Genomic DNA, 16,343 nt, shown 5'->3' with positions numbered 1-16,343 from the left:
GCTGTTGATGAGGTATGAAGTGTGGCTAAAAATCTATCCTATCATTAGTTCTGGAACAGTCACAGGATCTCAGGGTCCTTGTGGTTCTGGAGGGAGATGAACATGGTAGAGCATGGTAATGACTTGAGTTTTAGCAAATGATTCTCAGTGGCAGGGCTGAGATCCCATCAAGGCTAGAGGTCTGATGCCCTAATAATATATTAATAGAAGATACTTCAGGTGTGATTGTTGAGATTTTGGCAGGAAAGGGCTCTTGGTTTTCAGTATAAACATAGATTTCAAGTCTTAGCCTTGAGCTCTGGCCCTGTAAATTCTGTTTTAAGATACATTGGCTCTCACCCTAAGCATTTTCCGTATAATTAAAGAAGTATGCTTTTTTACCCATGTCCCTTTTCATTTCTCTATTTCCCTCCCCTTCTTACTCTGGTTGGGAGGACCGGAGATCAACTTTATAACAGTGCCCCACCTTCTGCAGTTTGCTCATGATTCCATGGCACTGGAGAGAACCAAAGGCCTTTTGGGGTGGTAGTAGTACCTAGAAATGAGTATATGGCATGCATGGAAACTTGGTTTTGGTTGCATGGAAAGAAGATATCTCTCTCAAAATCCAGAACTAGAACAGAGTATAAACTAAAAATAGATGGGGGAGAAGATAACCTAATAATTAGCCGGTGCTGCCAGTGGAAGAGGTGTCTCTAGATTCAAGGAGAATGAATTGTTATGGCCCTGGCCGACTCTGGAGTAGCAGCTGCTGGCACTGTGCGGTCACCAAGCAGGGGAGGGGCCGTGGCTATGCTATAAATAGTCCTGGGCGCCACAGTCGCTATGGAGACAATACCAAATCCTATTACCTGCAGGTCCTCTATTGGGAGCAAGAGAAGGGAGGGAGCAGTATTTTGAGGATTCGAGAGTATTGCAAAGCAGTCTATGTATTATTAAGGAGAGAAGAAGAAAGATAGAACTTCTCATTATCTAAATCAAATAGAACCTTAAGCACACAGGGATTATGCATGTCTGGGTGTGGGAGTGCACGCCGCAGCAGAGAAGGGAGTGACGTGTGTGTATGTAGTGTAATGGGAATATCTGTGTGTATAGCGAAGGAGGTCTTAGTGTGACCATGTGTGGAGTACAGAGGTAGAATCCACTACGCACTGAAGATAGCCTTGTAGTGGAGTGAAACATTTTACTTAGAGAAGAGTATGAAGACCCAACAGGACTTAAATTATAATTAAGACCACGTAAGCTTTTCCTACTTTTTGGACTATGGTTTAGAAATTCCTCTGAGCGCCTCTCCCTGTCCTTGCAGAAATTCTGTTATTTCTGCATCTAATTCTTAATTTGTGTAAGAGGTACAAGAAGGACAAAGTCTCATCTGTGTGTATTGTATCACTGATTCCAGTCCTAGAACAGAGGAGAAAGACTATGATTCAGCACCAAGGGCAGAGCTAGTGGCGGTAGCCAGTGGGCCCCTTTCTTGCTTGAAGAGGGAAGAAAAAAATGGTTTAGACGAAGCAATTGGGGCATAGATATTCTTCATCTGAGAGTGCACAGGGTAGAGTAGCCCGCCGTTATTGTCTGAGCGCATGAAGTATACAGTTTTTATGGTAGTTTCACATGAAGCTGAATGCAGAATGTTGAAACAGAAAATAATTAGGTTTTCATCTAGGGGTAGGAGTACAGATTAGTGCTGATTAGAGTCTGGTTTGATCCTGATCCACCCTGAAGCTGTCCTTAAAGTGACTTAGTTTTTGTTATTATAATGACTGAGTCCAGGTGAGACTAACTGGGTCTGTTTTTTCAGAAACAGAGCACCCAGAGTGAGGCTGGAAATGGGCTGCTTTGTAGGGATGGGGGAGGTGAGCCATTATGTATCCTACTTCTTGATATTTGGCTCTGTGATTTCATAAGCCTAGACCAAGCTCTGGGCTAGGAAAAGTGTCATGTTCTCCCATCGTCAGGACTACGACAGAAGCCCAGCCGACCTCTGACCCTGGCTGGAATAAAGCTGAGGGGGATGAGTCCCTTGGGCACAGCAGTGGATTTTATCAGTACTTTTTTCCTATTGGACTTGAATTTTCAGATAACATCAGAATTTCTCCTGGGAACACTGACTCCTTGTGTGGTGCCTTGAAGTTTCTCTGAAATGAACTGATGAATTGGAACCATGGTGCAAAAGAAGAAGCTCTGTCCTCGGTTACTTGATTATCTGGTGATCGTAGGGGCCAGGTAACCAAGAAGAGCCTGGTTTTTGTCTTGTCATTTGCGATAACCACGACGTGTGTCATTATCCCCTTGCCAACAGCCACATCGTTCTGCATATCTCACTCTTCCCCTGTTATTACCTACATACTACCCCCTGTTAGTAATTCTTTAGCTAATACACCCTTAAAAGTGCTAATCATCTTAAGGTCTTAGTAATAATTCTATTGCTGCAATTTTCCTTGCATTTCAAGACAGGTATCTTCATGACAGTACAGATCTCATTCAGCCTGCCAGCTAAGTGCTGCAAGCCGCACCCATGTTTTCCAAGGTCATGCAGTTAGGTTACTTTATCCAAAATGGCATTTTGAGCTTTATTTCTGGACCGCGGTTGACATCTGAGACGGCATCCTATCCCTTCAGGTTGCTGAACTTGTCTTTATGTTCCTCAGGCACCCAAGCAGTGATAGTGTGGCCCAGACTCCTGAATTACTGCGGCGATACCCACTGGAGGACCATGCCGAGTTCCCCCTGCCCCCAGACGTAGTGTTCTTCTGCCAGCCCGAGGGCTGTCTGAGTGTGCGGCAGCGGCGCATGAGCTTGCGGGATGACACGTCTTTTGTCTTCACCCTCACTGACAAGGACACTGGAGTCACCCGTTATGGCATCTGTGTTAACTTCTACCGCTCCTTCCAGAAGCGTATGCCTAAGGAAAAGGGGGAAGGTGGGGCAGGGTCCCGTGGGAAGGAAGGACCCCGTGCCACCTGTGCCTCAGAAGAGGTTGGCACTGAGACCTCAGAGAGTGGCTCATCCCTGCAGCCCCCCAATGCTGACGCCGCCCCCGATGTCAGTCAGTCTCCTCGGGGCAAACCCCGGGCTAAGGCAGGGGGCCGTTCCCGCAATAGTACTCTGACATCCCTGTGTGTGCTCAGCCACTATCCCTTCTTCTCCACCTTCCGAGAATGTCTGTACACCCTCAAACGTCTGGTGGACTGCTGCAGTGAGCGGCTGCTGGGCAAGAAACTGGGCATCCCTCGAGGCATACAAAGGTACGGTTTGCCGCTGACACTCAGGAGAGAGGGAAGCAGTTAGAGATGAGATGTAACTGGTCTGTGAGGGGCGGGAAGTTTCCTCTGAAGCCTGAGGGCCTTCGTATATCTAGAAGGAAGTGTTGTCTTAGATCCTGTTGTACATTTAAGAATAAACTTTTGTAAAAAAAAAAAATCATTAAAAAAATAGCCTGAGGCCCTTCATCCACCTATTTAAGCATATATTAGTCCTTCCTAAGGGAAAGACTGCTGCAGAGTTAGACTTTCTAACGTAATAATATTTGGAGTTTGCTGTTTCATGGCAGGCAGGAATCTAAGTCCTGCTATGTACACGTTTTTACGTTTGTTCTCACTCTTGTATATACCCTCTGGTCCCAGCTGAGCCCAAAGAGTGGGCTTTTCCAGTTGTTATCATTTTTACCATATGGTTACTGTATTGTATTGCAGTGGGGTATGAGCTCTTGGTGCTTATGTGTCTGTTTCCCGCTCTCTGCTCCTCAGGGACACTATGTGGCGCATCTTTACCGGATCGTTGCTAGTGGAGGAGAAGTCAAGTGCCCTTCTGCATGACCTTCGAGAAATTGAGGCCTGGATCTATCGATTGCTGCGCTCCCCAGTACCCGTCTCTGGGCAGAAGCGAGTAGACATTGAGGTCCTACCCCAGGAGCTCCAACAAGCTCTGACCTTTGCTCTTCCAGACCCTTCTCGATTCACCCTAGTGGATTTCCCACTGCACCTTCCCTTGGAACTTCTGGGTGTGGATGCCTGTCTTCAGGTGCTAACCTGCATCCTGTTAGAGCACAAGGTGAGAGAGCCAGCTTTCTAGACCTTTAAGGACAGGGCCTACATCTTTTTCATCTTTTTGTCCCTAGGAGGTAACATGATGCCAGGTATACAGCAGGTACTCTGTAGGTGTGGGTTGAATTGAGGTACTCTCAGTAGCATGTATTCAGAGGGTTTGCTGCTCAGTTGAGTTATCTTTAACTAGACTGACCTAATTCTCTGAAAATATCAGTAGCTCTATTCCAGTGGGTGGTCCTGGAATTGGGAGAACAAGAACCAGGAAGGGAAGGCATGGGGCAGAGATCACTGTGGAAGCTATGCTCGCGGAGCCCTAGGGCGTGGTGAAATGGAAATGAAGTTGCAGCGCTGGAAACTGTTTTCTCATCCACCTTATTTATGCTGTTGAATGACCCTGTGGTACGGCTTGCGGCAGGTGGTGCTACAGTCCCGAGACTACAATGCCCTCTCCATGTCTGTGATGGCATTTGTGGCGATGATCTACCCACTGGAGTATATGTTTCCTGTAATCCCACTGCTGCCCACCTGCATGGCATCAGCAGAACAGGTGAGTTTCAGGTGCTTTCTGGCTTTGTCACCTCTGTCTTCCAGCTCTGTCCAGCTCTGAGGGAGAATGATCGATAGCAAGAAGTTGTAAATCAGTACTTGTCTTCAATCCCTTATTATAACTTATTTGTCTGTAAAACATGACCTAACTTGAACTGATTTGATGGCAAAACCTATGTTATTTATGGTTTTTACTTTCAAAGTAAATGTTGGGGCGCCTGGGTGGCTCAGTCGGTTAAGCGTCTGCCTTCGGCTCGGGTCATGATCCCAGGATCCTGGGATCGAGCCCTGCATCGGGCTCCCTGCTCAGCAGAGAGCCTGCTTCTCCCTTTCCCTCTGCCTGCCGCTCTGCCTACTTGTGCTGTCTCTCTGTCAAATAAATAAATTAAAAAAAAATCTTAAAAAAAAAAAAAAAGAAAAAAGAAGAATATACATTGTTACCATTCTAAAATCTGAAAAATTGTGAATGCTGAAACACACCTACCCTCAAGAGTTTTGGAAAAGAGATTGTGGACCTGCATTTCCTTATCTGAAAAGATCCTGATTCTTTAAGTGATCAGAATAGGTTTAGTTTTTGTTTCTTACCCTCTTTTCTTTCCACAGCTGCTGTTGGCTCCAACTCCGTACATCATTGGGGTCCCTGCTAGCTTCTTCCTCTACAAACTGGACTTCCGAATGCCCGATGATGCCTGGCTGGTGGATCTGGACAGCAATAGAGTGAGGCTCTTGGCTGAGGGACTGTAGAGTCTAATAGGATTTCTTTGTCTAGTGTTTTCTTTTTCTAGATTATTCCCAGGAAGGTCCTCAGTTAGGTGATTTCTCTTGTGTGACTCATTGAAACAATTTTTTTAAATGCTTAGCTTTTACTTTATTGGCTTAATAGTCCCTTGGTTAGGGCTCAAAGGAGGGTAAGATTCAGTTTTGCCAGAATGAAGTGCTGCCTTGCCTCTAGGAGCAGTAGGGCAGTCGTGATTGTGGGAACACTACACACAGTATAGCTCACCTGATGGTTTTCCTGGGGTGTGGTTTCTAGTAAGAAAGTGTCTTTCAGTGCAGACTTAAAATGTATATTAATATTCTGTGGCGTGAATACATTCAAACTTCAGCAGGAACCCTTATATGTGTTCATTGTAAAACTTTAAAAATACAAATAAGTGTAAAGAAATAAAACCACAGTCCTATCACGTAGAGATAGTCACCAGTAACATTGAGGTGTATTTCTTTTTAGGTGTGTATGTGCATATTTTATACATACGTGTATATACGTAATATATGTGCTCACATATAGGTGAAAATATTGCCTATACAACTTACTATTTTTGTTACTTACTCTATGTAAGAGTAACTCCTGAGCAATTAATTCTAAGCTCATGCCTTTTATCTTTTTCCTGGTGCAGGTGATTGCTCCCACCAATGCAGAAGTGCTCCCAACCCTGCCAGAACCGGAATCCTTAGAGCTGAAAAAGCATTTGAAGCAGGTGGGTGAAGAGTGACGAAAAGGAAGGGAGCAGTGGCTACTCTAGGTCGGCCATAGGCTGTAGCTGTCGTAAGAGCCACTTTCCTTTCAGACGTCAATGGAATAGATTTTCTTAGCTAAGAAGAGGTGTGTCCCATTTCTGGGTGTCAGGATGAATCTCAAAAAGGGCTTTTATTTACTTATTTTTTTTTAAGATTTATTTAGTTTTAAGAAAGCACGTGGGGAGAGGGAGGGGCACAGGGAGAGAATCTCAAGCAGGCTTCCCACTGAGCATGGAGCCCAACATGGGGCTGGAGCCCACTACCTTGAGATCATGACCTGAGCCGAAACTAAGAGTCGGACATTCAACCGACCGAGCCACCCAGGCTCCCCTCATGTCTACCATTCTTTATGGCCTTAGAGCATTCTGTCAGTCTTGTAAGGAAGGAGCTAGTCATTTGGACAATCTGACTCCTTTTATATTTTCCTCTTGAATTGATTTCTAGGTCCCTGTAGAATGCTTTCTTCAAAAATTCCTCTCTTTGGGGCGCCTGGTGGCTCAGTCGTTAAGTGTCTGCCTTCAGCTCAGGTCATGGTCCCAGGGTCCTGGGATCGAGCCCCGCATCGGGCTCCCTGCTCTGCGGGAAGCCTGCTTCTCCCTCTCCCACTCCCTCTGCTTGTGTTCCCTCTCTCGCTGTCTCTCGCTCTGTCAAATAAATACAATCTTTAAAAAAAAAAAATTCCTCTCTTTGAGTAATCCTTTAAATACATTTTTCATTGATTGATTTTCTTCCTCTTCTGCATGCTGAACACAGTACCTGAAGGTAAAATACGATAGGGTCCTATTCCTTCGCCCTTTTGTGTGTGTTATGTAGGACCACCAGTAGATGACTCCGTATTTTTTTATAGGAATCCTTGTTCTCATCTGAAGGGTTTTCAGGAATCTCCGTGTTGTCTTTGTTGCTCAGCGGTACCTCTAGATCTCTGTTTGGGTTTAACTGGGCCATTCTGTAGCATCCCTCTCCCTCTCACTTGCTTCATCCCTGCTGATGTAATATGGTGTCTTGTTACTGCAGAGACTGGTGAGGATTGCAAGTTGAGAAAGTTCTCTGCCTGCCTTTTCTGTGTTTTCATTCTTGATGATTGCTTTCGTATGACTAATGAGATGGAGAGTTTGATATGTAGAATTGTACTTTACATGTTTATAGGAGTTAAGAATCCCTGGGCTCATTAATCCTGTATTCTTACCTCTGCTACTTGAAGTGTGATTCATGGACCAGCAGCATTACCATTGCCTGAGGTTGTTAAAAGTGCAGGATCACCCCAGATATATTGAACCAGAATCTGCATTTTAACAACAATCCCAGGTGACTCCTCTGCTCATTAATATTTAAGAAGCACTGCTGGTCTAGACCAGTGGTTTTCAAACTGCCCCAAGGAGCCTCTGAGGGGCTGATTTAGGCTGGGAACACTGAACATGTGAGGTTCTGGGTTCCTTATGTCCTTCAGAGAAGCTTTACTTTTAAGTGTTTCAGTTGTTTATATTTTCATATAGATTTCAACTGAAACAACATTTCATGGCTAAAATAAATTTGAAAACTATTGCCCTGGGTTCCAGATTTGATCAAGTTGCCTTGAGCTAGGTTGGCTTAAACTGAAAGGCTATATAATTCAGATTATCTTCTAAAGGTTAAAGTATTTGGATTCTTATGTCAAAGGCTCTTTCCTAGGAGATGAGATTGACCAGCTGCCCAGGAATCTGCATTCCATAGGGGATTTCTTGTTGTTCCACAGGCCCTTGCCAGCATGAGTCTCAACACCCAGCCCATCCTCAATCTGGAGAAATTCCATGAAGGCCAGGAGATCCCCCTTCTCTTGGGAAGACCTTCTAACGACCTGCAGTCCACACCTTCCACTGAATTCAACCCACTCATCTATGGCAATGATGTGGATTCTGTGGATGTTGCAACCAGGTACGACCACCATGACTGGATAATCACGAGCTCTTAAACTGGGTTCTGCTCTCTCAGTAGTTGCATTTGCCACCTTGGTAAAAGCAAAGAGAAGAACTAGTTCCTCATACTCTCAGGCCTTTTAGACCTCGAGTGAAGAAAGAGATTGATGATTGTTTAAGATTCCTCTCCCTTGGATGTTGGAAGCCTCTGAAGTGATGGCTTGGGGAGGTGGTCTGAGACCTTGGATTGCAGCAGTCCTTACAGTGCAGGGTGTGGGACTCGGATTATCTCACCATCCCCTTTGTCCCCAGAGTGGCCATGGTCCGTTTCTTCAACTCCCCCAACGTGCTGCAGGGCTTTCAGATGCACACACGTACCCTGCGTCTCTTCCCTCGGCCTGTGGTAGCTTTTCAAGCTGGCTCCTTTCTAGCCTCACGTCCCCGGCAGACTCCTTTTGCTGAGAAGCTGGCCAGGACTCAGGCTGTGGAGTACTTTGGAGAATGGATCCTTAACCCCACCAACTATGCCTTCCAGCGAATTCACAACAGTGAGTGCACCTGCCCTCTGCTCTGCCCTGCCCCCTGCTCTGCCCTGCCCCACCTTCTGCCTTTGTCCCCTGATGGCTCTTCCCTTTGCCTTTGCCTTTTCTCATCTTTGACCTGCCCCTTCCATTCCTATTTCGCTTTAGACTTTTTCCTATCTTTCTTTTATGTTCCGCTTGTTTTTTTTCTCCTTGTTGCTAACTGTTCTTTCTTCTCTTTGGGTAGACATGTTTGATCCAGCCCTGATTGGTGACAAGCCAAAGTGGTATGCTCATCAGCTGCAGCCTATCCATTATCGAGTCTACGATAGCAATTCCCAGCTGGCTGAGGCACTGAGTGTGCCCCCAGAGCACGACTCTGACTCGGACCCCACTGATGACAGGTGAGCAGCAAAACCGCTTTTTAAGGTAAAAAGGCTGTCACTAGCCCTTATTGAGCACAGTGGCGAAGTCTCATAGGACTTAGACGTTAGTTAGTCTTTGAAGCCTTGGTTATATTTTGGCTGATTGTTTTGTGTTAGCTTACTTATTTTATCTTGTTCCCTGGCCTTGATTAAAGAGTGCACCTCTTTTTTTTTTTTTTAAGTTTTTTTTTAAAGACTTCTTTATTTGAGAGAGAGAGAGAAAGAGCACACGGAGGAGTGGAGGGCGAGGGAGAGAAGCAGACTCTGCTGAGCGCAGAGCCCGACGTGGGGCTCGATCCCCCAACCCTGAAATCATGACCTGAGTCAAAATCAGGAGTCGGATACTTAACCAACTGAGCCACCCAGGCGCCCCCCCCTTTTTTTAAGTTTTTAATTTTAATTCCAGTGTAGTTAGCATACAGCGTTATATTAGTCTCAGGCGTACAATACAGTGATTTAGCAATTCTACACATTAGTCAGTGTTTATCGTGATAAACGTACTCTTTAATCCCCATTACCTATTTCACTCCCCACCCTCCTCCTCTCTGGTAGCCATCAGCTTGTTCTGTATTGTTAAGAGTTTCTTGGGGTGCCTGGGTGGCTCAGTTGGTTAAGCGACTGCCTTCGGCTCAGGTCATGATCCTGGAGTCCCAGGATGAGTCCCGCATCAGGCTCCCTGCTCGGCAGGGAGTCTGCTTCTCCCTCTGACCCTCCCCCCTCTCATGTGCTCTCTCTCATTCTCTTTCTCTCAAATAAATAAATAAAATCTTTAAAAAAAAAGAAGAGTTTCTTTCTTGGTTTGTCTTTTTTTTTTTTTTCCTTTGTTCAATTGTTTTGTTTCTTAAATTCTGCATATGGGTGAAATCATATGGTATTTATCTTTCCCTGACCTGTTTCACTTAGTATTATACTCTGGCTCCAACCACGTTGTTGTAGATGGCGAGATTTCATTCTTTTTTATGGCTGAGTAATATTCCTGTGTGTGTGTGTGTGTGTGTGTGTATGAGAGTCCTTCCTTTTTTATTTTTCCTACTGCTGATCGCTGATTCCTTTCCCTGCCCCTTTCTTCCATTCTATTTTTATTTTTGTTTTTATTTTTGTGCTCTTCGCTCTGCAGTGGCAGTGACAGTATGGATTATGATGACTCAAGCTCTTCTTACTCCTCTCTTGGCGACTTTGTCAGTGAAATGATGAAATGTGGCATCGATGGTGACACCCCCAGTAAGTGTACTTGGGGGGATTGGCCACTCTGGGCAGGGTTTGGGGCTCTGGGGCCGTGTGGTCTGTACCTGCCACCTGGGGTTTTGGCAGGTGTGGATCCACTGACACACGCAGCCCTGGGGGATGCCAGTGAGGTGGAGATTGATGAGCTGCAGAGCCAGAAGGAATCAGAGGAGCCGGGCCCAGACAGCGAACACCCTCAGGAGAGCCCGCCTCTGCGCTCCAGCTCCAGTACCACCACTGGCAGTAGCCCCAGCATGGTCATCCATGGAGCTACTTCTGTACGTGAGGGCTTGGAAGGATGGACAAGGGTGGGATGTGGGCCATGCTTCCCTTAGAAAGTCAAGGCTGAAGCTGTTAATTTGCCTCTTCACATTCTTCCTGTCTTCGTCGCCATAGGTCTCCCAGCTTAGAGCCTAGGGGACACAGTTTTGACCCCAGAAAGAACTCATCGGGCTTTGTTCAGGGCTTAGCTAAGATCCCCCTTGCATAGTTTGTGGGCACAGAGAACAGGGGTGTCACAGAGATCTTTTCTCCCACATTCCCTTGGGATAGGAGATGGGAACTTGATAGGCCTGGCTTGGCCCTGCTAAACTGAGAATACAGGAAAGTATCACTGGGCACCGGGTGACCAATTTTTATTTAATGTGGCCTTTAGGAACCTGCCGACTCAACAGGGGTGGACGATAAGGCAGCAGGAGGTGTCTCCAAGCCCCTCCCTCCCGTGCCTCCCAGCACTGGCAAATCGAACGCAGACAGGCGCCAGACAGAAATTGGAGAGGGGTCAGTGCGCCGGCGAACCTATGACAATCCATACTTCGAGCCCCAGTATGGCCTTCCCCCTGAGGAAGATGATGATGAACAGGGGGAAAGTTACACTCCCCGATTCAGCCAACATGTCAATGGCAGTCGGTGAGAGCCTGGGGACTCCTTCTAGATGGGTGACTCAAGGACCCCACTACAGTGGACCCTGGGTGAGGGTTAATCAGAAAGTTGGAGATGTCCGAATGCTCTGGTGGCCCGCCATCCCAAGGTGGTGCTTCGATCTAGACATAGAAGTTGCGGGAAGGGAGCTGCGACAGCAGTGTAGCGTCAGGCCCACACTCCCAAGACTAGGTACCCCTGCCTGGGGCTCATAGGTGCCACTGTGCATTCAAGGGCTCAAAAGCTGCTGCGGCCCAACAGCTTGAAACTGGCAAGCGACTCAGACGCAGAGTCAGACTCTCGAGCGAGCTCACCCACCTCCACCGTCTCCAACAACAGCACCGAGGGCTTCGGGGGCATCATGTCTTTTGCCAGTAAGTGCCTTTAGCTCTCCTGCCTCTGTCGCATTTTCTCTGCAGTAGGGCCTGGCCACGGTGGATGCTGCTTAGAACTTGAGATGTAGGGCTGGATTGGTGTTACCGAGCCCCAGTCCAGGTTGTTTGGGTGACAGTGAATAAAGTATTTTCATGGGTAAAGGACAGGCACAGATTAGTCTCTATCTTTATCCCCAGAGGTTTCAGTCTGTCTCAGGTAAGATAGCTGGTCGACTGAGAAAGAGTCATTGTATTGAACGTCATATGTTTTGTGGAAATAAAGTGGTCAAATTTGATTTGGGTTCTGTATCTAATACCTTCTTTGCCTGGTGGAGGACTTTCTCGTGAACACACTTTGAAATCTACATGAGGTTGACTTTTGTGCCTAGAGAATATTTCCAGAAATGAGGGGTGGTGTCAGTCAAAAATTGAGGACAGACCAGGGACCAGATAATTATGATTGTGAGTTTTTTCAGAAGCCAGGTAGGGACAGCACCAACTTCTGACCAAAAGTGCATTAACTGTCAGCTTTCCTGCTGAGTTAGCAGTTGATGAGAGACTCGGCTATTACCAGGGGAGGTGGTCAGAGAAAGTTGTTACTGGGTTTTGAGCCATCCTGGCAGTTGCCCTAAATTATAGACTTGGTCCTTTCTATGGTAGATCAGAGGTACTGGGATTATGTTTGAAAAGGAGGAAGATGGAGATGATGGTACAGTCATCAGCTTTGATTCCTTATGCTCCTAACTGCTCGCTCTCCCACCCTCCCCTTGACAGGCAGCCTATATCGGAACCACAGTACAAGCTTCAGTCTTTCAAACCTCACACTGCCCACCAAAAGTGCCCGAGAGAAGACCACACCCTTCCCCAGTCTGAAAGGTAACTACAACCCTCCTTCCGCCGAACCAGGATTCTCCGGGAGCTATTTCAGGCCTCTGGGTGCTTGTCAGGAGCCCTGTTGTGATGACTCATTTGATCTGGCTGTGGCCCCTCATACCGCTTCTCATGGCTTTCATTGCACATGATGGGCTCTGACTGGTTTTCAGATGGAAACGATCTTCGTAGCTGAAGGGAAGGCCCTGTTATGTCATTTAGGATAAGAGCAACTGTGAGATTACTGCTGCTTCTGGGGGGATCCATAATTAACACAGGGGTCATCAGCTGCCACCAGTCATCTGCCGGGTTCCTACTGCATGAACAGAGGAGGAACTCCATCCCAGGGAGCTGGCCTGCTGGGGGTGGTTGCGAGAGCCTGGCGGTGTTCATAGAGCCAAGAAGCCTCTTACTTTGGCTTCATGTTGATGGGCCCTGTGGGTGGGCCAGATAGTATTTGGTTGGCTTCTAAGAGCAGCTAAGACCTTATTTGATTTTCGTTTGTGATCTCGGAGCGTCTGAAGGGCTCTTTAGAATTTACTCTATTGACATTTGTTTTCTCTAGCTATTGTGCTGAAATATTTAATTACAATAGAAAGCATAGTGAGAAGCAGCTCTGTATATATTTTAACTGACTTCTCTTCTCAGTGCTTAAAAACTTCAGGAATCAAAGGAGTGTTCTCTGGTGGGGATGGGAACATAGGGTGGGTAGGCAGAGGGACATAATAGCTAGAGGTGTAGGGCACAAATTCACACACGACTCAGTAGCTTAGGGGTGGAAAAGTGTTAGCATCCCTGGCTTTGATGCAGTTGGGGAGGAAAGCAGTTGAAATGCCTTCATCGCATGCTGATGCTTCACTTCATTTATTGTCCTTCTTGCTCCCATCTGCCTCCCATCCTCACACCCCCGCCCCACTTCCCATGACAGCATCTGCAAGATGGGTCTCCTCTCCCTGCATACCCGGCAGGCCCTCTGGACCCCTGTGCTAGATGTCTCATGAAAACCAGCAGTCCCTCTTTCATGCATGTGCCTGTGTAGTACCTGAAGGTCCCTCATGTCATTTACCCTGCCCCTGGCTTTTAGAGACCATAGTCTTAAGGATGGTCTTTCCTAGAGCCTTGGTGGTTTCCTGATCTCTTGGCTTCCAGCTCTGAGGTGCCTGAGAACTAAGGTCATGTGCACTAAGCTTTGGGAGAATCCTCAGATTGTCTGACTTACAGCTCCGTTGAGGGGAACAGGGGTTGTGGTATCATGGTGCACCTACTAATTGTGTATTTTGTGTCCCAGTATTTGGGCTAAATACTCTAATGGAGATTGTTACTGAAGCCGGCCCCGGGAGTGGTGAAGGTGGGTCTTACCCGTGAGCTGTGCATGATCTTTTTTTCCTAGCATCTTCCGTGCCTGCCTGAGGGCCGTCCTCCTCATGGGGCAAGCAGTATCACATGAGTGACCTGCCTTGCCCCGTCCCCCGTGACGCCCGTGCTTGCCCATGGGCGTGCTGCTGGTGCATGTGGAGTGGCCTGAGTCTCCATCCCCACCTCCTCCACGTTGCCATGGCTGGTTTCTACCTATGTGTGATACCCCGGGGCCACCCTCACCCAGCCCTTCTGGGGAATGGGTGTGGAACATGGCTCCCCAGGGCGGTGCTGACACAGGGCTACTCTCATTCCTACCTTCCTGGCTATAGGAAACAGGAGGGCCTTAGTGGACCAGAAGTCGTCTGTTATTAAACACAGCCCAACAGTGAAAAGAGAGCCTCCATCACCTCAGGGTCGATCCAGCAATTCTAGGTAACAAATGGCTGGGCTATTTTGGAAGTTCTGTGCTAGAGGTTGCGATTCCTGTACCACTTCAGGGATGCTCAGGAGTGGGAGAGCACCTCTCAGTTGGGTAGATGAAATCAGTTCTTGCGCGCACTGCCCATTCTGACTGAATCCCCACGTGACGGTAGTAGCCCACACCAGCGAGGAGAATGAAACCACAGTGCTGGGTACGCGGGGTGGGGGTGTGGGCAGGGGGTGCAGGGGACTTGGACGCCTAGAGACATGGCTTTGTGTCTCGCCCCTGGAGGCAAGCATCTAGTCTGGTAAGTAGGGGGAGTGCTCTGCACAGAAGCTGATGACCACAGAAGTGGTGTGTGGACCCCATAGTGAGAACCAGCAGTTCCTGAAGGAGGTGGTCCACAGCGTGCTGGATGGCCAGGGCGTTGGCTGGCTCAACATGAAGAAGGTGCGTCGGCTACTGGAGAGTGAGCAACTGCGAGTCTTTGTCCTGAGCAAGCTGAACCGCACAGTGCAGTCAGAGGATGATGCCCGGCAGGATGCCATCCCCGACGTGGTCAGTGTCTGGGGTGGGGAGCTGGAATCAGCTGGAAGAGGGACCTGGACACCAAAGGCAGTTTTGCCAACTCTCACCCCTGGCTTGTTGTTGCAGGAGATCAGTCGAAAGGTGTACAAGGGAATGTTAGACCTGCTCAAGTGCACGGTACTCAGCCTGGAGCAGTCCTATGCCCACGCAGGTCTGGGTGGCATGGCCAGCATCTTTGGGCTTCTGGAGATTGCCCAGACCCACTACTATAGTAAAGGTAGGATCACACTGGCTGGGCCAGCGCCGTCCACAACTCTCTCACTGATCTCCAACGAAAGGGAACTTGTGTTTTGTTTTGTTTTTTTTTTTAAGATTTTTGTTTATTTATTTTGTCAGAGAGAGAGAGAGAGCACAGTAGGGGGAGTGGCAGGCATAGGGAGAATGCAGATTCCCCGCTGAGCAGGGAACCCGATGTGGGACTCGATCCCAGGACGCTGGAATCATGACCTGAGCCGAAGGCAGACACTTAACGACTGAGCCACCCAGGTGCCCCTAGGGAACTTGTTCTTTTACAAGTTTCCTGGGGCCAGGCTACTTCCCGTCAGGCTTCGGGATTTTATTTTTTAATGCATGTTTGTCTGTACTGGGTATTTTTCTGTCACGAAAAAGATGTCCGCTTTTCTTTCCTTGCACTTCTTCCATTCTCCATCCTCCTGCAGCCTTGCTTCTCCCGCCTCACTCCCATAGCTCGATTCCCACCTACTGTTTCTTTTGACCTCTTTCTCTATTCGATCTTTTCCTAGAACCAGACAAGCGGAAGAGAAGTCCAACAGAGAGTGTAAATACCCCAGTTGGCAAGGATCCTGGCCTGGCTGGGCGGGGGGACCCAAAGGCTACGGCACAGCTGAGAGTTCCGCAGCTGGGACCTCGGGCGCCAAGTGCTGCAGGAAAGGGTCCTAAAGAACTGGACACCAGAAGTTTAAAGGAAGAGAACTTTGTAGCATCTGTTGGTATGTATCACTGTGTTTGGTGTGGTGGAGAGAGGGTTCTGGCTTCTTAAATACCTCTCCCTCCTTTCAATTCATCCAGAATCCTGCCTTTCTTTTCCCCCATGCTTTGCTTTCTAGAGAGGGAGATAGGTCTGCATCCATTTCTGATGGTATTTCTTTGTACTTTTTTATCCCTTATGCTTTCTTTATAGGCACCCCCACCTACGTCTTAGGGGAAGAAGGGAAGTTTTGCTTAGAAGGCTCAGTGAGGTTTAGTGCAGGGAGTCTGAGTTCTATTCCTGGTCCCTCTTTTTATTTACATCTGAATTTCTTCACACAGTGGAGAGCCATGTGAGCTCCTGGAAGCTGTAAGAAAGTTTATAGATGCACCTTTGGTCTATAAAATTATGATCGTCTGGGCCGGTTTACCCCCATCCAACCATGACACTACCCTCAAATTTGCTTCTCTGGGGGGTGTCCAGCAACCTCATTTCCCTGGGCCCTAGGCCTCAAGGTATAGATTTCTGAATCAGCTTTTCTTTAAACCTTTCCTTCCTGGACTTGATTAAGAGCTTGTTTACGTTGAATGTTTCTCCATTCCCCCTAAGGCAGTGCCTTAGTGAGCTCTCTGGGTGACACCTCCACTTGACCCCCTCTGTACTTGACCTTGGGTCATCTAGGTTGTGCCTTTCTTTGTCTGGTTCTG

The 16,343-nt window shown here is 47.6% G+C and overlaps 1 protein-coding gene across 48 annotated transcripts in view; it reads left to right on the top strand.

The window, feature by feature from the left end:
• The window catches only part of MADD (MAP kinase activating death domain), a 45,103-nt gene that overhangs the window by 6,055 nt on the left and 22,705 nt on the right, over window positions 1-16,343 (top strand). For 15 of the 48 annotated variants that reach the window (XR_006793803.3, XM_064576475.1, XM_064576473.1 and 12 more), the window contains 19 exons: window positions 2,081-2,226; window positions 2,652-3,248; window positions 3,750-4,053; window positions 4,465-4,596; window positions 5,199-5,312; window positions 5,993-6,073; window positions 7,846-8,024; window positions 8,318-8,553; window positions 8,774-8,930; window positions 10,069-10,172; window positions 10,263-10,453; window positions 10,831-11,084; window positions 11,331-11,470; window positions 12,245-12,346; window positions 13,629-13,688; window positions 14,029-14,131; window positions 14,492-14,678; window positions 14,775-14,925; window positions 15,452-15,658. Coding sequence is in view for 47 of the 48 variants with exons in the window: in XM_064576475.1 (XP_064432545.1) it covers window positions 2,165-2,226; window positions 2,652-3,248; window positions 3,750-4,053; window positions 4,465-4,596; window positions 5,199-5,312; window positions 5,993-6,073; window positions 7,846-8,024; window positions 8,318-8,553; window positions 8,774-8,930; window positions 10,069-10,172; window positions 10,263-10,453; window positions 10,831-11,084; window positions 11,331-11,470; window positions 12,245-12,346; window positions 13,629-13,688; window positions 14,029-14,131; window positions 14,492-14,678; window positions 14,775-14,925; window positions 15,452-15,658 (3,361 nt within the window). In the remaining variant the exon portion in view is untranslated. The remainder of the gene's footprint in view (window positions 1-2,080; window positions 2,227-2,651; window positions 3,249-3,749; window positions 4,054-4,464; window positions 4,597-5,198; window positions 5,313-5,992; window positions 6,074-7,845; window positions 8,025-8,317; window positions 8,554-8,773; window positions 8,931-10,068; window positions 10,173-10,262; window positions 10,454-10,830; window positions 11,085-11,330; window positions 11,471-12,244; window positions 12,347-13,628; window positions 13,689-14,028; window positions 14,132-14,491; window positions 14,679-14,774; window positions 14,926-15,451; window positions 15,659-16,343) is intronic. The other 33 variants (XM_045893731.3, XM_045893740.3, XM_045893725.3 and 30 more) reach the window with 7 other exon arrangements.

This window comes from Mirounga angustirostris, unplaced genomic scaffold (assembly GCF_029215605.1).
Source record: "Mirounga angustirostris isolate CCGP_5_RB_7025 unplaced genomic scaffold, mMirAng1.0.hap1 SCAF_13, whole genome shotgun sequence".
Classification (NCBI taxonomy): domain Eukaryota; kingdom Metazoa; phylum Chordata; class Mammalia; order Carnivora; family Phocidae; genus Mirounga; species Mirounga angustirostris.
Note: the sequence above shows the minus strand (reverse complement) of the source record. Positions and strands in the feature narration are given on the sequence as shown.